A 20,030-nucleotide genomic window follows, 5' to 3' on the forward strand; every position below is an offset into this window, starting at 1 on the left:
ATTGGAAAATATTGTGCCAACAATAATGCTGAAGTATGAGTACTGGGTACTGCTGTTTTAAGTATAGTTTATTTGAGCATTTTTATTACTAACAAATGGACTAGATGGGCAGAATGGTCTCCTCTTGTTTGAAACCATTCTTGTGATCTTGTGGGAGGGAAAGATTAGGAGACTTTTTTTCAAGTCTGTTGGACATTACTGTGGGGTGCACTTACCTGCAATGCTTGACACCTGTGTTTGTCTTTTCATGGCCAAGCACCCATGCCTTTTTCATCGGACCTTTCTGATAGAGACCTTCTGCCTAAGTATTTCTTGAATTTTTATGAGAACACCAAATATTATAGATTTTGTAACCAAATTACTCTTGTCAGGTTACTCGTGTCTTCCCCCAAAAAATCAGTAGAGACTCTAGCTACAGGCAGATACTGGGCATTTCCAGCATAGCATTCTGCAAAAAAAGAAAAGAACCTCCAGGCATGGACATTCCCTTGCTTTACCAGCATAGGTATGTAAGTCTTGGCGTTATTGCAGCACCTTCATGAGAGGAGCGGTTACAGTTAGTCCTCTCAGTATCTTGTTACATTTTCTGTGTATGTTGTAATGGACTTTCTGAATGCTTCCAGGAATTTCCTTTGTTTAACAACAGGAGGTAAATCAACCTGTTTTTTAAAATCTTTGTGAGACAGTTTCCTTTTTTTCCAACTCTCATTAAAAGCAAGATTTCTAATTGGCTTGCAGTTGAACTTCTGTCTCGTTGACATTTTTTGACATTTTTTTGTTTCTGGGTTTTATTATTATTTTTTGCCTCTTGCTGGATTTTATACTTGGGTTGTAGTACTTCATCGTTTATGTGACTTGCGGATTAAGGGGTTTTTAGTTTATCATAAATACTAGTTAATTAATACCCAATAGCAGAACCAGAAATAATTTTGCGAATTCCAGGATAAAAGGAAACGCTTCTGTTTACCCTTTAAATCCACGAGATTTATAAGGTGAACTTTGAGAAGGCAAATGTCTGAGAGTATATCTTCTTTTCAAGAATTACTGAATAATGGATTACAGGTGTCTGATTCTTTAGGTTCTTGGAAATGTTTCAACCTGCTGGATAAGGAGGTTGCACACTTCCTAAGCAGTATTTCCCTATTACCATCGATCCAAACCTGTTTGCCTTAAAAAGTTTTTCAGATCTTTTCTTGTTCTTCCAAGGTGATTCTTTCTCTACAAGAAGTATTATGTTAATGTATGTGATGGAATTACTTTCTCCAAGTGTGAGAAAAACTACATATATACTGCTCAGTGTTTTGGAACAAAATGTATTTTTCAATGGAAATTTCCTTATTTGAGAAAGAAAAATGTTGGTATGGAAATATAAGTAACTGTCATAGTAGAGATATAAGTATGAAGGGAAAAAAACAAGAAAAAATGCAATTACGAGGTGAGAGGGAAAACACTGACAGAAAAATAACTTTTAAAAAAGTTTTCCCTCAGTGTAGCATAACAGGAAAGCGACTGAGTGAGGGAGTGTGCATTTAAGTTCCACCCACTGTAGTTTCTGATTGCCTGAGTCACCCGAGAAGCAGGGGTGTGAGCTGGCATTTCAGCTTCAGATCAAAACTTCACTGTACAGCTGACTGTCAGACTGTCGTGTTCTGCACTGAACAAGTGCAGACGGACTTGGGCGTTACTTCTTTTATTATTTTGACCAACGCTTTCCCTCTTGGCCTTTGCAGGGTTTTGGGATATTCCTGTCTGCAACAGCAAAAGAACCTCCACACCTTCGTCACATCCCTCTGCGTCGAACAGTGTTTGCAGACTGCAGAGGCAACAGCAGGTCTCTCCCTCCGACAGTCTGCCTCCGCTCAGGACTCGCACGCCTTCAGAGCTGGAATGCGGCCAGACCAACGGGGCTCTCTGCTTCGTTAACCCCCTGTTCCTAGAAGTGCATCGGCAAGAAGGCAGCAGTGGGGGTTCCGTCAAGCGCTCCAAAACGCGAGAGTCCAGTACCCAAAATAAGACTCGTATTCCCCCCCCTAGACCCCCTCCACCCAAGACTCAAATAAAGCCGACTGTCAAACAGATGAGCATGCCCGAGACCATCAGCTGGGTGAGACAGCGTGAAGACGAGGAAACCATGGGTTCCATGCTCAGTACTTCCCCAAAGAAGAGCATTCCTGTTCCTCCACCGCGACCCTGGAAGCAGCTGAGCGTGCCAGAAGTAGAAAGTAGAAGAAATGCGGTCCTGGCTGATCACACCATCCAGCAGGCCCTGGAGAGAAGCAGGAGTAAACATCCGCAAATGGAGCCCATCCTGGCCAGCAGCCCCAGCACGAATACTCCACCTGGCTCACAGGAGCAGCAGCGTGAGGAAGGCAGGCAGAGGCTAAGTGACATGAGCATCTCCACGTCCTCTTCGGATTCACTGGAAATTGATCAGAGCTACCCCCTGCCTGTAGGGCCAGCAGGCGCAGGTGACAGCAGCTTGGAGGAAGAGTATGGGGTAGAGAGTGACCAGGACATCAGCCCCCCACCGATAAAATCCAAGAAGAAGCACAGCAGCACCTTCGTCCTACCCCGTGGCTTGAAGGGCCAGTTCCGCAAGGTCAGCGGCGTGTTTAACAACTTCTTGACCCCCGAGAAGAGGATGGTGAGAAGAATAGCTGATCTCTCCAAGGACAAGGGCACTTACTTTGGGTGTCTAGTGCAAGATTACATCAGCTTCTCGCAGGAAAATAAGGACTGTCATATATCAGGCCTGGACATGCTGCAGACTATCCGCCAGTTCATTACACAAGTGAAATCTTACCTGGTGCAAAGCTCTGAACTCGATCCTCCGATTGAGTCCTTCATTCCAGAAGAAGAAATTGGTAAGTCATGTAAATGTGCTTTGTGCATGCTTTCTCTGAAAGTGATGGGAGCTTGAAGTGGAATAAGAATACGTTAATATAAGAATAAGAAAAATACTGTCATCCATAATAGTGGATTTATAGATTGACTTGATACTTATTCCTAGATTTCTTTTGTCTGAACTTCTAGAAGAAAAGAACTTCTTGACAGCAGATGAAAAGGTTCTCTAAAACTCTTATACTGTTGCCGTGCACAGTGTTGAATTTGACATTTCAACTTCAATGTGTTTAACTAAGTAACTAGATCAGATTGTGTGACTAGGATGCTTAAAAGGCATACAGTGATAATAACTATTTCTAAAAGAGATAAGATTATAGAACAGCATGGCATTGCATAGACATTTGAAACTGGAAAAACATGATCAGCCATTTGGGCTGACTGCCATGCAGTGCCATTTCTAAAGTAAGTGAAAGGTAGTGTTTAATTTTGTGTGAAAACTGTTGCTGAAAGACATTTTTGAGAGGAAAAGAGCAAGATTGTTAAAAAGAAAGCAGAGCTCCCAGAGCCAGGAGTAGCTGGGAGAGGAACTGTTCTCCCTCTGAGTATCTGTAGGGAGCTGCCTGAATGAGAAGGTGTGGTCTCCTGCGAGTCTGCAAGTTCCTAGGCACTTGTCAGTCATTGTGCCCATGAGATACAGATACATAAAACCTTCTTAGAAGACATGTAATCATGCTGGAATGATTCTGACATAGGTTATAATAATCAAACAACTTATTTCAAGTATCTTTTGTTTGACATAGTTTTAACAGAAACTGCACCTTAGTTACCAACTGCAAGAGGTTTAAAATATACTGCATTGACAAAATATATTATTGAAAGCCCAATTTATTCTTGGCAGATTAAAATATTAATATGAGAATCCGATCAGAAATCAATCCAATCAACTTTATGTTCTGGAGTTCTGAAACTGTGCAGATGTACTTTTTTGTACATTATCCTAAACTGTATGTAGGATAAAGGGCATTTTACTTTAACTGAGTCTAACAGAGGTCTTCTTTGAAAACAGAAGCCAAGCTGAATAATTTATATGTAAAATGTAAATACAGAATTCTGTGTCCTTACATGTTGGTAATTGTTGAAGATATGTGTGCATATTTTAAATTGTGACAAAGGAAACTAGATCCTTGTATTTTGAGTTTGAATTAATACTATACTATTATTACATTACCAACAAGTGGAGCATTGTTAGGAAGCTGTATAGTATTCATCGGGCTATCTGCTGTACAAATAACGTACAGTTAGTACATGTCAGCTTCAAACTCTGCAACAAAAGTTTACATCATAACAGAAATAATATGACTTAAACACATCTGTATATATTAAAAAAGCTGTATAGCAGTTGAGGCTGTTAACACCTTTTATTTAAAGGAGCCCTAAATTTAGATACAATTTTTTATAATCTATGAAAATGGTTGTATTTCCTAAAATTATTTTAAATTGCATGTAGACTTACAACTATAGATTCCAAAAATATGTTTTTGATTAACTTTAGTTTTCTTTTTCTGCAAGTAACCATATAATTTGTGTCAAATTAACCTAATCACACCTGAAGAAGGCTCCACGGCCGAAACGTTGTGTTCTCTTTCTTCTTTTTTCAGCATGGAATAAACCTATTACTTGTTAATTTGATAAATGTTCCTTTCAAATAGATGTACACTTTTGGGAAGTTGTCATGTACCTACATAACTCATAGTTTCTGCAAAGAAATGCTGATTTAATCAGCAGTAGATGACCAAAGGAACATTTCTCAATAGCAAACCATTAGAATCAGCATACTTGACAAAGCTATTAATGTTATGTGAAATATATTTAATATGCAAATTGAGTTGTTATAATTTCATATAGATTAGTCTGCAATTGATTTGAATTCCACAAAATGTCATGGAGTAAGTTTTACTAAGAATGAAGAGTTGATACATTAACTCAACTTACAGTATGTTTGTGTAATTGATGCTTACTACAGTTGCTTTGATATGGTAATTGCATTATTATAGAACATTAAACATTATTAGAAAATGCAGAAGTAGGGCAATATATGAAACATGCTCAATCTGTTTTAACCATTTTTACAAAAATACATTGAAGTTAACATTTTTAATCAACACACTAAGTAATAGGTTTACCTTAGGTTAACAATAAAATAAACTTTAATATTTTTTTCCCAAATCACATTCTTCCCAGACCAATTTCACATTCTGGTATATAATATCCCTAAACCATAAATGCATTCATCAAATTTGTGCCCTAGAAATGCGCACTGTAGCAGTACTGATCGCATAATACAAGTAAACTACAATAAAAGTCAATCCGATGCCGGTAGATTTCATATATTGTTTCCAAGAAATATATCCAGCTATACATTACTGAACATGTCCATGTCTTCTGGATATTTGTCCTGGAAGCACTTTTGAAAGGTCACCGGGTAGCAGTGTTTTATTTAGAGGCTGGTCTGTAACTTTGTTCTGTGGGTTAGTCATCTGAAATTGGAGCTTCCAGATATGCAAGTAGGTCAGCATGACCATGAAATATTTGGTGAGGGCAAATATTTTTAACAGTAAAGCAAATGTGATATTGCACATGTCTTTTAATTTGGAAGTTGAGGGCTTTTAATTTCAGCGTATAAAATAAGTATTACATTATGGCATCAGGAAGATGGAAAGATGTTAGAGTGCACCTAGCAGTAGATCATGTGTTTTGGAACAGAAGTGCTGGCTCTATCATTTCCTGGCTATGACCCCGCATTCATACTGTGTCTTATTACAGTCAGCAGGTGGCTTCCTTGAAAAGCGTCTTACTTAGTCAATATGACTACGTCATTTATGGTGCCTAGTTATGTGTTTAAAGACGTTCAAGACCTTTATAGTATATCATTAGCTCTATAAGGAAGTAATCTGCTGTAAAATGTCAATTAAACTGCAGTGTAGTGTGAAAAACATTGCACAAACGCAGATAAAGCAGAGGATATGTATCACAGTCACATGTATTAATATTTCTCACTGCACTTGTGCATCAGTGCAGAAACAGCTGATGAAAAGCAATAGCATCAACACCAAGGAAATAATATAAAGGTGCCCTTATCTTTTCTTACAGTGACAAAAATTGAAATAATAAATAAGCTACTACTCTGTGAGGTTTGTTTCCTGGAAACATGTTTGATCAAGCAAATCTCTAAGGTTTTTTAAGCAAAAATGTTGCCGCATAGTGTGGTTGTTATTACAGTTACAGTATGCCTTTTTCATCCTTGATTAAAGACTTGTGCTATTCACTTTAGGCAACGTTTTATTCAGTTACGTAGACAGCAAGAGAACCTTATTGGAATGTGGTAAAATCACAGGTTTCTTTGTTCTATGCAGCCTTGTTATTCTGTGAACAAGTGTTTTAGTCAATGTGTATTGTGTCTGTTAGGCTTCTTTGTTATTCTAAAAATATACAGACAGACATCTATCCCAAGGAAATACATGGGAAAATATCACAGAGACTGCAAGGATGAGAGTTTCATTAAATAGTTTTTTTCTCATACTTTGTTTTTTGCCTGTATAAAGAAAAGTTAAAAAGGAGACAAAATTACTCCACGTTGGTATTATAAATTTAACAGATGTTTGATAGTACATATTTTTTGGAAGAAGGTGACCCAAAGGGTACCGACGAACACTTGAAGGACACCTAATACATTTTCCTGATTATTGCCATATCTACGAGTCTGTGAGGAATAGAGAGGTGGCAGAAAGTCAACGGTGCTGGTATAAGCAATGTTGACCATGTGGCAGACATATTGGGTTTTCTTAATGCAAGAGAAAAGCAAGTGATCTAGACAGCGGTTTGTGCAAATAATTCCTGGACATGTTTGTGCTCAGCACAGGATATTAAACACTGATGGGGCTGAAGGCCAGCTTATAAATAAATTTTAATGCCAGTACATGTATCTCCATAGTCAAGAGGGGTAATTTATTCTGAGTTAAGAATAGGAGTAGGAAAGTCTGGTCTTTGAGTGCTGTGTTTATTTCTGGTTTTCATTCCTCATTCGCCTCTTCTTTAATTTACAGCAAATTCAGTGGATAAAAAGCTACATTAGCTGTGATTTATAAGTCTTTCTCTGGCGCTATTCGAAAGGTGTCTCTAAAACCTGTGATAACTGAGCACTGGAATTCCCTGCCCTGGTCAAGACGTTAGGTACAGCCTTGAAGGCAGGAATTAAAATGTGGGAGTGTTTAAAGAACGGTAATTCATTGTTTGTCTGGTTAAACTTGTTTTTTTTCCCCTTTTGAAAAAATTGGGTAACTGCCATTGCTGCTAATTCATTCACTGGGGACCTTTATATGATAAACCCACTTCAGCCCATGCAGTTGTGCTTTCAGCTTTTAAACTACCTGAACTGGCCTGTCTTGCTGCCAACAAATGATCTGTAACTAAAACCATTCTGTGAGTAACTGTGGATTCAATGCTTCATTCCTGTCAATAGAAGTAAAAAAAACTTTTGAAAATCTGTACAGTTCTCATTTAGCTTATTTAGGTGTAGTTTTACACTAGCACTCCATCAGAAGTCCTTAATCCTGAAGCATGCTGGAACATGCTGCATTTAGTTTTGCTTTGCAACACTCTGTCATGAATAGCAAGTTATCCTGGGCATGGGTGAGGTGAAGATGTTAGACATATCCTGAGGAAGCTGTGACACTGCAGCAATAAGGAGGCCACACAGCTATTTTTAACCCCAAGAGAACTTCGCCACAAATCCAGGAGTTTCCACCAGCACAGCCCTATCAGGGCTGTTACACTATGTTACACTAGACATGTTAAAAAAATAGATTAAAAATTGGTAAAGATCACATCTATTATCCAAAAAAGCAACTTTGTATTTGTTTCAGTTCCTACAACACTATAACAGATGCTAGACTGCTAGTGTACCAGTGTATATATATATAGATTTATGTTTGCAAGAAGGCTTCATTTCAAAGCATAGCTGTGGTTTTATATGTCTGTGACACTGTTGATCAGGTGTGAAAATGTTCATAATTTGTTTGGATTTTTGTCAAATTGTGTATTCATGTGTAATTCTGAGAAAAAAAATAACCTATCACAGCTGTGAATACTGTACTTTAATGTCTTTTAAAAAATCCCTTTTTTTTCTTCTATGAAACAAGCTTTTGTCACAGATAATGGCTTGAAAATGCCAGTTGTTTCTGCTAAAGGTATTCAGTAACTTTTTGTGTTACATTGTCTGTTTGCTTTACCTATAGATGCTCAAATCTATTTTTCTGACAAAAACTGACTGGGAAAACAGACTGGAATGAATGTCTTCTGTGATCTCCAGATAATAGGAAGGCTTTTTTCCATCCCCATGCATATGCAATTAAGCAAAGGCACATTTATGTTTTAAACAGATGCCTTTAAAGCAATATGCTGAGATTACACATTTAGTCTTGTAGTCAGCATTTTGCACCACAAGTACCCTTATTATGCATCTGCAGCAGTTAGTAAACTGTAGTGTAGCTAGTTGTTGCTGGTTTTTAATTTTAATTTGCAAAAAGAAATGACTTTGGTGTTTTTGCGATCAATGTTTTTTGTTCTGTACTCAATGGTTATAAAAGCAGACTATGTAAAAATCAATTAATTTCTCCACCTCCTGCAGATAAAACAAATGTAAACATTTCCACACTGATACATAACTTCCTTCTACTGTAAGCAACATGACCCTACATGGCCATAGGAAGTCAGTGATGATCTGACTGCATACCTCTTGGCTGGCATTCCCCTTGAGCCACTGTAAGGAGGAAGAGGAAAGGGATTTGAAAAAGATGAGTAGGCTTTTGGGCAGACTGGCATCCACAAGTGTGTCTTAGCACCCATTAAAATATTATGTGGTTGCCTTTTCTTAGAATTACACGAGGGGGAATTCTCTCTGTGTTATAAAACAGATTTCAAATACATGGCACAAATCTGATATTCACCTGGTTTTCCCATATTTCTTCTTATTTTTATGAGTACATTTTAATAATTGGAATTGATAGTCATGCTGTAACAGAATTTCAGTTACATTTTAAAGGACATTAAGCTAAGGTATGAGTTTCAATTAATCTGTTTGAAAAAAGAAAAAAAACAGGGACATTCTGAATGACTTTGCTACCATTAAAACACCAACCATAAAATGTTAAAGATCTTAATATTTAGTTCAAAGTGCAGATTTGTCAGCAGCGGTTTACTCACCGTGGCCCTTACCCTAATTGTTTTACAGATAGTGTCTTGGAGAAGGCCATGCACAAGTGCATCTTGAAGCCCCTGAAGAGTCATATAGAGGCCAGCTTGAAAAGCTTCCAGGTGAGCAATGGGTCTTGGAAGCAGCTGAGAGACAACCTGTGCCTGGTCAAACAGAAGAAACCCCAGGACCTGGGGGTGGATGCGGCAGCTCCGGACTCCGTGGTCATCGAGAAGATCCGCCACAAATTCCTCAACATGAGGAAGATGTACTCGCCGGAGAAGAAGGTGATGCTTCTGCTACGGGTCTGCAAGCTTATCTACACTGTCATGGAGGACAGCTCAGGTACTCTAACTTTGACGTTTTGCAGGGTTGTTCATGAAATGCAGCCAGCGCTTGTTACGTGACTGCTTTGCAGGAAAGGCAAATGATACAGAAGATAGCTCAGTGTACAGGGTCCTCTTTTTAGATATTTAGGGGTCTTGTTTGCTATGAAAATGGGATTTCAGTGGGATAGCGCAAAGGTCCGCTGTTACATATTCATTTCATTTTACTTCTCCTATTCTGTTCTTGTGTTGCTTTATCATTTATCAATGGCATCATTTGAGGAACTAAGGCTCCACATTCGCATTTCCTTCAGTTTTTCCAGAATAGTCTCCTCTCTGAGTCTGTTGATGTTTATTTTTCCCTTTGGAAAGACTTATTTTGTTGGGGATTTCCCTTTTGCTTATGTTTCAAGAGAAGGCTTTGGAGAGAAGGTTGAAAATATGAATTATAATAATATAGTACTAAATGTTTTTTTTTATATTTATAAAACCATATGTTTAATTGACCAAGCTACTGTCTCTTGTTTAGGTGGCTTAACCAAATGCATTTCAATAGTTAACAAGTGTGCTGGCCAGTTATCCCTAAACAATTCGTGTTGTCTGCTTGTGGCAGTAACAGAGTTATTGTGGGAGCTCACTGAGTCAAGCTGTTGTCACTAACTGGAGCTAAAGGACGCTGTGTTTATTCCCTGATGAGTGTTATTTACTTAACAACCAGTTCCTTAACAGGTTTGGGAATATAATCAAATGAGACGTGGCTTTATACAGAATTCTGTTTTTATCAACCATGACTAGCATGTTTAGCATTTGTTTCCTTATAATTGCAGACATGCAGTGGAGTTACATAGAATTATTATGATTTTTAGTGCATGTTTTGTTTAAATTTAGGAAGAGTGTTACCTACCTGTACCACAAAAAGTAAGAAAGAAAACAAGCACAATTTTGTGTAAGGAGTGAATAGGAGCAGAGGCTTTACAAAGTCGCCAGCTAAGAAAGTTCAAGACCGCAGATCTATGAGAATATCTTGGAATCAGGGTGGAGTGAGACCGGATTGGAAACGGAGACACTGACCCTATTGTTTGTGTGCGCAGGGAGGATGTACGGAGCTGATGATTTCCTTCCAATGTTGACCTATGTCCTGGCTCAGTGTGACATGCCAGAGCTGGACACAGAGATTGAGTACATGATGGAGCTTCTGGATCCCTCTCTGCTTCACGGAGAAGGTACAGCCTTTAAAACTACACACTCACAATTTGCCCTGTGTCTGACTTTTCTCTGGTCCTGGTCAGAAATTCCATTCCTTTGTAATTTACTGGATCAATTTTACATGTATAAACAACCATATTTTGGAGGTAATAATATGATCTTTTAACTGTAAAATGGTCATTTATTTTGTGTAGCTAACAAATTCTTATTGGAATTAATGGAATACTTTATTATGGCTTTATTAATGTTCAGATCTTAATCCTGGATGCTTTGATAAGCTTATTTCCTCTCAAGAAATTCTCTAAACACAAATAACCATTTGGAATTAAAAGTTCTTTCATTAAATCATGAGGCCCCTGCAGAAAATCATAATCCTATGGCCTGCTACCAAGTTAAAGGGGAAATTACATTGTTTTTCCACCGGAAAACTAACACACTTTAGGAGACTGGGAAGGCTTTCGTGGGCAAAGTTGCGTCGTGTGAACATTGAGATCTTGGAGAACATTGTTTTATCAGGGCTTCCTGCTCTTTGTCTACATAGAGATAATTAAGAAACTTTTCTCGGGAGGTGTTGTGTTGCACACATGCCTCTTGAGGTCAAAAGAGTGCCTGGAAAATTATGTAAAATACAACACTCTGTGCCAAAAACATTGCACACATTGGAGACATTTTCAGAAGTGTCACTTTTAGACATAAAATTTAGGTCACATTCAAGTGCAAAATAGAGTTGTTAACCTCAGGTGAATTTGTGTCCCACTCTGTCTTGCTTTACCCAGGTGGGTATTACCTGACCAGCGCCTACGGAGCCATGTCTTTGATCAAAAATTTCCAGGAGGAGCAGGCTGCACGGATCCTGAGCTCTGAAACCCGGAACACTCTCCACCAGTGGCACCGGCGCCGAACCACCCAGCGCATCACTCCCTCTGTCGATGACTTCCAGGTACCTGGCCGTGACTGTCCCACCTGAAGACATCCGATCTGCATGTGGTGTGTCTTGAGAAAATGCTTTTCAGATTCAAGTAACTGCTAAGGGCCGAGTGCCTGGTCACAGTGTGGTTTACCACGTTTACAGCTGAAGGACCTCACTGTTTGTTTTTTGTCCAGTTCTGTACGGGTTCTCCTACATTCTTAAATTCTGTTAAAGATTCCATTAAATGCACCGACTTTATAGCAAATAACTAGATTATCCATGAAGACTGCTATTTATTTGGGAGCATCCTGGTAAATGTACCTCAGTTCTTGAGTTTGATAGTTAAAATGGGTTCTGCTTTAACACAGTTCTTTGTCCTTACCCTTTCCAGAATTACCTGAGGGTTGCCTTCCAAGATGTGAACAGTGGCTGTACAGCCAAAACTCTGATGGTGAAGCCCTATTCGACCACAGAAGAGGTGTGCCAGCTGTGTGCTGAGAAGTTCAAAGTTCAGGACCCTGAGAACTACACACTCTTTCTCTTCACAGGGGAGACCAGCCAGCAGCTGGCTCCAGATACCTACCCTCAGAAGATCAAGGCAGAGATTCACAGCAGACCCCACACCCAGCCCTTTCATTTTGTCTACAAACGTCCCTCCAACCTCAACATCTGCCTCCCATCTGACGAAGAAAACGGAAATTGTCTTTCAAACTGAGACAGCAAACCGACCCTTAAAAACGATGAGTGGTTCTTAAGCTACATTATTAACTTTGAAGTAGAACTTCATGTGAGCTGTACTCAGTACCTCCTCTTTGGGGAGAAAGCTAAAGAATGAATTTGGATTACTTCAGAAAAATCTCGGAGCCGCCATCTTTAAATATTTTGAAATTACCAGTGAAAAAGACAAATGAAAAACATGCACTTTATGCCAACCACAAAACTGTTGTGGGGTAGGTGTTGTTGATGAGCAAGAACATTGTTTGTTATCAACAACCCTTTCATTGAGTCAGTTTTCATGTTTTGAAGACTAAAAATGGGCTGTTCTGGAAATGTTCTTGGATTGCAGGTATCACACTGAGACATGTGTTCTGTATCAGGACACTATTCCACTTGCAGTGATACACTTGATTCTGAGTGCAGTAAGTCTGCTGTTCGGGTAAAAGCGGAAACTGATCATTTTCTAAAAAGAATGAAGATCAACAAGTGCACTGCTAAAGTAGTCTGAAAATGATATCCAGGTTCCTCATACTTTACTGTATCTTGATTCATTAACCTATGTCCTCAGCATGTGAGTGGACTGTCCTCTACAGTGCTGTTTTGGATGGGTTAAACCTGTCAACAAGACTCTAATGAAAAGCTGACTGTGTCATTTTTTCATTGAAAAATGTCTTCTGTTTTCATATATATATTTTTTGTATTTAGAAACAAGTTTGTATTACAGTTGCTGGTAAACTGTGGGTTAAGGATTGTATAGTCTTTTTATATTAATTATTGGGATATTTTGCATGTATGTAGTTATGCATCTTTTTGAGAACCATTATGAACCAGGCACTGTTGAGATTTGTTTTCTCTAAAATTCTGATAATTTTGCTCTTGTCAGTATAACCTTAATAGGTACAGAATGTGTACTTCCATCTGTAAAAGCCACACTATTTACTAATTTATAATAATATAACTACTGAGTATGCAGGACCTCTTGACTGAGCTCTGTGTGCTGAACTTTGGGATACAAGCTTATTGTAACCTTGTGATATATACCTTTTAAAAAACACTTGGGTACTAAATGGCCCATATGCTGAATAATATTCAAGTACAACCCAGGGTACCAACAGATAGCCTGGTTCCTAAAAGGTTTTAAAGTTAACTCTCTTGCTGGTCTTAGAGTTAATATGTGCATCTTCATGAAAATGCCATGATATTTGTTTTAAGGGTTTTCAGGAATTAGCTGTCTTAAGAAGAATTTATACATTGTGTGGAGTACCAATATAGGTACAGTCTGATGTCAGATGACATTGGCCTCTCAGGCAGTTTTTATGTTCTCAAGTGCCACTGCTAGGAGTGTCCTACTCAGGTTGGTTTGAAAGTATAGCAAAGCTCTGTTAAGTGTTTGAAAAAGGTACAGGGGATAGGAAGTGTTTTGAAAGATTTTTTTAATCATTCCAAGTTGAATGGGTTCAATTAATTACATCACAAATAAGCAACAGTTTTTGCTTGTGATAGAAAGTTGCTAGTAATACCCCTTAGATGAACAAGTAAAGGTTTATTCCATGCTGAAAAAAAGAAAGGAAACACCTGAAGAAGGCTCCACAGCCGAAACATTGTGTTTTCTTTCTTCTTTTTTTCAGCATGGAATAAACCTATTGTTCCCTTGCAGCCTACGCATGCTGACGCAGCTACCCACCTGAACTACTACAGCAAACCCCTTAGATGTCCCTCCACCTTCAGAAATGGTTTCAGCCAGTCTAAGAAATAAAACCGTCCTTGGCAAACAATTTGTTGCTCTCAGGTAAATAAAAAGAATAACAAGAGCAGGAGAAAGTAAATACTTCGGATTTTGTTTTCCTACTGTTACTGTCCACACACTGGGACATAACAACTACATCGAAGAAAACGATGTGACCTTTGACCATGGTTTTTAAAAACCAAGATGGCACTTACGTACACTGCTGTATGTTCTTATAGGTGTTAAAATGTCGGCAATTACATTTTTGGATAAAGATTATGCGTTGATAACACTAATGCTTTATCAAATTTAAAAAGGCATTGGTTCCTGTTATACTATGATAATACCAACATATTTTTCTGAATTTGATTTTGGAAATGTTTAAGCAGAAGTAGCAGAAAGCGCTATGAAGGGATATTTTTTGAGAAGGCTGATGTTGGGAAATGTAAGATTCAAATTGAGGAAAGAGGACAGCTAAAGGTCATTGTTAGAAACACTAAGCTTCTAGTTCACAGTGTAAATGTATTTAAGCACATATTAGGTATTTGATAGGAATATAGAAAAATGACTAATTTTATACATGTTATTGTACATTTTTAGTACTGTACTTACTGTCATTTTGATAAAGATGGTATATATGTTTAAAAGTATATTTATGTATTATCTGTGCAGGACTTTTCACAGATTTCTTGTAATTTGACACTCCTCAATATGTAGCTTGTACCTTTTTGCCCCCAAAACCATACTGTATACTAGTGATATCTATCTCTGGATGCTTTCCTGAAAACCCTTATCTGCTGTTTTATGTATTCAATAATGATTACAATTTGCACACAATAAATTGTGATATGTATAAACAAAGTGAGTTTGTTCAGCTCTGTCATTTTTTCTATCAATCTGGTGACTCTTCACTGTTCATCATATATTAGCATTTTTACAGTTGAGCAAGTTACACAAATGGAAAAATGATTTATTAGCAAAAATCAGGTAAGCTCTTTTTATTAGCTGCTTCTTATTTTAAGAAATAAAATTGTCTAACTGGACTGATGTCTTCATAATACACATACAAATGCAAAAAATATTTGTCTTCTAAATGTGCAAATGAGGTGCTGTTCTGTAAGTACAATAGCAATTTGCAATGCATGGGTAAGTATTCATTTCAAGCAACCTGAGGCTAGTATAGATAAAGATAGTATAGATAGTATAGGTAAATTGTAGGAAACTCACTGTCTTCACTATTGTAAATCACATGCAGGGCACATCCAAATGGGAAGAAGTTTCAACAAGTCTTGCAAAATTTGCATAACTCATGACTTTCAAATCTGAAATGATCAATCATGCCTCTTCATGCCCACATTCAGACAAATTCAAAGGTACTTCAGATTGGCATCTGAGTGTTTTATTACAAAAGACCTTTTAAGTTTTTAAATGATTAATCAATGGCAGAGGAGTGTATGGGTACTGGGTCCCCCTTAGCAGAGATTGTAATTATCTCTGGACATTGGACCTCTCAAACACAAAACGCACTTCCTCTGGGTCCACTTAAAGTACTTTGCTAATCCTTTTCTTTCCAGTTATTCAGTCTTCCTTGTGCTGTATGGATCAGTGCCATCACTGAATACAAATTTCACCCCTATTTTCTACAATAAACATAAAGAGGAAGAATTTAAATATTCTGAAAAAGATTTTCCTATTTTGCCTTTTTAATGTTGTACATTCTTTGGCCCCTTTGAATTCTTTTTGGCTTCTTCTCGTCGCTGTTATGTTTTTGAGGGACTTTTGTAAAGTATGCTCCTTTTACCACTGTCCTGGATTTCTAAATGAAAGGCAGTTGTGCTGTAATAAAGGCCCTTTCTGGTACAATAGCCCCCTCCTGCTGCACTAGTCTTTCTACACCTTATCGGTTTGCCAGCAGTGAAAGCTTAGTCTATGCTATACAGCTGCGGATATAACGATCTTGGAAAAGCAGAGATTTCTGGTCTTGTTTAGCTGACTTGAATATTAAAAGCCGACTTTTTTTTTTGACACTGGAAAGACAAAGTCACAGCTCAAATATGTTCTGGCCGTCCAGCACCTGTGATTAAGCCAGACTTTGGGGAGTCTCTGGGGAGTAAAGCTGTAGGGTGGGAACCAGAGCTGTGCTGAGAGCACTGGATATTAGGAATATAATCTTTGCTCAAATGGCAAGAACAGCAAATGCAGAGAACAGAGATTTGAGCAAACCGATGAGAACTGAACTGAATAGGTTTACTCTGTTTTTTCCTTGTAGATATATTAGTACAGATGATAGAGTGAATTGAAGTATATATCATAAAGAACTTCATTATAGCTGCATGCTCAGTAGATACCTAGAGTACTTGTATACATTAGTTAATGAAGATTGTTCTCCCTGAATGGTAGCTCACTAATAACGTCACAGCACACAGCATCAAAGTCTGCACATATTACACACTGCAATTGTTCTTTCATTTCTTCTGAAACAGGAGGCTCAGATTTCCTTTGATACAAGATGTTATTTTAAAAAAGCGAGTCATTGTTCCCCAGATAGAAGCCAAACCCACGAAAGGAGACTTATCTCTGAGAACAGGAAATGAAAATGGAGTGCACCTATAATTTACCCTAAGGAAAAGTGCTTAAATTCATACTTTAAAAGGAACACTTGAATTATGTAGGTTTGTGTCTGAGTTGCTGAAGAGGATACTTTGTTCACTTAAGATGATTTGTTCACTGTATTTCTGAGAGTCATAATTCTTTTGCTTCCACATCGAAACTGTTCCTACTTCAGAGGATCCAGTTGTTGACAAGAGTCTAATCAGATTGCATTGTCTCAGTTTCAGACAATGTTACTACACGTTGCTGAAAAAATCAAAACAATTTAAAAACCTTGTGTAATCCCAGAAACATATCAGTTTACAATTACCTAGAAAGAGTAACCCTAGAAAAGCTTCAACTTCAAATATTACTTTACCATCATGCAATGCAGTCCAGACTACACCTTCAAGATAAAAGGGACACAATAAAAGCAGTCGGAACATTTTGAACCAGAATATGTTATTTGTGTATTTGTTTTGTTTTTTGTCGTGGCTTAAGGTTGTGTGCTCTGTTTATGGCTTTGTTGGCCCTGCTCTGGCATTCTCAAAGTAAATAAATATCAAATAAAACTGTCTCAAATTAAACTAGTGGTATGAATGTTTTTCAGAGCTTAATTATCAATTTTATTTCTTAAGTTAACCGTGATTGACTTAATTAATTTTAATTTTCCATTTCTAAGTGATATTTTCCTCAGTCAGTAGGCCAGTTCTCACTGTTCGATGTACACCTGTATGTCAAATGTCTAAATTCATGTTTTAAAGATTCCCTGGCAATCTCCATTTCAACAATACTCTTCCTGTAAGGAGATTATCTCTTTGTGTTTTTGAACTACATTTATTTGACAAATTATTGTCTCATATCTGTTCTGTATTTACATGTTCCATATGAACAGACACCTAAAGAGTTACTTTCTAATTTAGATATCAGTCTTTTAAAATCTAAATGCTAACACTGTATCCAAGTTCTCTAAGGCCACGTGTTTTAAACTATTTTCTGTATGTCCACAATTTCAAAATATATGTTTGGTTGTTTTCCTTTGCTCACAGTTTTTGTATAGATAATTGGGTGACAGCATGTTACTGCCATGATCACAGTATGTTATTGAATTGGTTAATGAACGAAAGCATTTAAACTTGTTAGAACAAGACTGGTGCTTTGCGTTGGTGGTCTGAAGATGGTATTCAGATTTGTAATCCTTACAGATCAGGTTATATTAATCCAGAAATACTACAGTCTCTAGATGGGATGCTTACACAATGTCCCGTTTAAAACACTTAGACACTTAAATTCTTACAGGAGACAATGGGGATTTAAGTGTTTTAAACATAGGACCCTTTGTTTTTGAAAGGATCCACATTGGTTTTTCCCAGTAACAGCAGACACCTGGTTTGTTAACTATTTCCTGAAAAGGGAAATGGAGGTATCAGAGTTAAAAAAAACAGTGGAACAAGTTGTTTATTGCAGGCAAGTACTTACATTTTTTAACATAACACATGGCCCCTTAGTTCAAACAGTTTTGTAGGATTGATTTAAAAATGTTTGTTTCTTTCTGGAAGAAATGTAAGATCCAGTTGTAGATTGGATCTAACTAGATTGTGGTTCATCAGAGGAGGCTAGCGTTACTTTCAGCATCTTTTCTCATTCAGGCTACTTGACTATGATACTACACTATTATGTGGTTACACCCTACAGCATTCTTGTTTCAACTTCAAACTTAAAGCTAATACACTATATTGTAATAAACAGTACATACACAACACAAAATGAACACAATAAAGGACATATTATTTGGTATGCAAGATACCACATCTCTTATCAGTGAGGTAATATGTATAACACCATGAGCCATCATATACAATTTGAGGTGACTATTCACATTTGTTGTATTTTTAATAGCTTTCAATATTCCTTAAATACAGCACTGTACATCATCAGTGTAAATGACAACGGCATTAAACTTCTGAGATAACCTGATAAAATTTCTTCCCAGTCTCAATTCAGAGTGTTTTCATGTACAAATAAGCACATTTTAAAACCATTATATTGTATTTCATAAAACACTTCAACTACATCTATAACTTAAGATTTGCCACAAATTTATCGTCAGAGGTTTTACCTCAACATACTCTGGAGCTAGGTTAGTTTTTAAGTGTTGAGCTACAGCACCATCTGGTGGTTTTCTGTTTTTGTGAGACATCATGATTTTTTTAAGTCAGAATTGCTTGGGGGCAAAAAAATTACAACATAGAAAATACCAAAAAGCACTCTTTAATGAAAATAACAGCTAACGATACACATATTCACAAATATCACACTTGGAGTTTTACTGAGAAATGTTTTAATTGTATCATTTCTATTTAGTTTCCAAGTACTGTTTAACACCTATTTATGTTTCTGTTACTTTTATACGACCGGTAAGAGACTCAGTTAAGCGCAAGCATGAGCATGAGAACATTTCTTGTTTACGTATGTTTATTTAACATTAATGAATTTCGACTAGTATGACTACATTAAGTAGCTTAATAAATAAGTACTTTTCTAATAACGGATGGATGACTTTTTAAAGTTATTAGTTTGCTCTACTGTGGATGGAAATACTTTGATGTGCTGTGGACTCTGCTGTGAAGCAGACAGTGGCTTTTTTTCTTCTGCGCACTTTTATATAACAATACAATTATCTGGTTAACATTATCATGCCTTTAATGGGAGTATCACCATGGTGTCATTCACTGTGGGACTGGGGCAATATAATGACACTTTTCTCAGTGATACAGCAGAAACTCTTTGAGCTTGCACCTGAACAGCTGCGAAAATGAGGAAGAAAAGTACTGAACTGTATGAAGACATTGGCAATGCTGAAAATGAAAAGGAAAAGCAGCCAATACTTCTTACTCAGAAAACAGATGGTGAGTATAAAATAAAAAACTTGCTTATGTACAACCACAGACAGGTGGCATTATCCAGTGAATATAACCCGATGTAAATGCATTGTGACAATCATATGATGTTACCTTTAACCACCTGCTGCTCAACTGCGATCAAGAAAATGTAATCTTCTAATGAAGCTAGCTTCAACAACTATTAATGTATCTGGAAAAAAACAAGCAGCTTCGTTACTTACCTCTATTATGGTTTGCATCGATGTTAAACTGTTAGCTCTTCAAACAGTTAAATGAAAAAAAACTGTAAGCAATGATAAACTTTGGATTTTTAAAGAATTGATGATCTATTCCAATGTATTACAAAAGCAATAGAAATGTGAAATTTAGGCCACATAAGCAAAAGCACAATACCATTTTCTGCATTTATAATAGAAAATGTGTAGAATTCAGGTATGAACAGATTTCAATAATTAATTTATGTTCTTCTTGTACTGTTATGTGGAGAATATTTAATCATCTGTTGCTCAGACCAACTCTAAACTAGCAACACCATCATAGTGTCGCAATTCCACCTGTC

At 37.3% G+C, this 20,030-nt stretch overlaps 1 protein-coding gene across 4 annotated transcripts in view; it reads left to right on the forward strand.

Annotated features, from left to right (window-relative positions):
- The window catches only part of rin2a (Ras and Rab interactor 2a), a 51,786-nt gene extending 36,946 nt beyond the window's left edge, over positions 1 to 14,840 (forward strand). For 3 of the 4 annotated variants that reach the window (XM_088934161.1, XM_088934162.1, XM_088934163.1), the window contains 5 exons: positions 1,731 to 2,864; positions 9,134 to 9,439; positions 10,512 to 10,643; positions 11,403 to 11,566; positions 11,928 to 14,840. In XM_088934161.1, the coding sequence (XP_088790287.1) occupies positions 1,731 to 2,864; positions 9,134 to 9,439; positions 10,512 to 10,643; positions 11,403 to 11,566; positions 11,928 to 12,251 (2,060 nt within the window). In that variant the 3' untranslated portion in view covers positions 12,252 to 14,840. Of the gene's footprint in view, positions 1 to 1,730; positions 2,865 to 9,133; positions 9,440 to 10,511; positions 10,644 to 11,402; positions 11,614 to 11,927 lie in introns of all 4 variants that reach the window. The other variant, XM_088934164.1, reaches the window with a different exon arrangement.
- The last annotated feature ends 5,190 nt before the right edge of the window (positions 14,841 to 20,030 follow it).

This window comes from Atractosteus spatula, chromosome 15 (assembly GCF_055471065.1).
Source record: "Atractosteus spatula isolate fAtrSpa1 chromosome 15, fAtrSpa1.hap1, whole genome shotgun sequence".
Lineage (NCBI taxonomy): Eukaryota > Metazoa > Chordata > Actinopteri > Semionotiformes > Lepisosteidae > Atractosteus > Atractosteus spatula.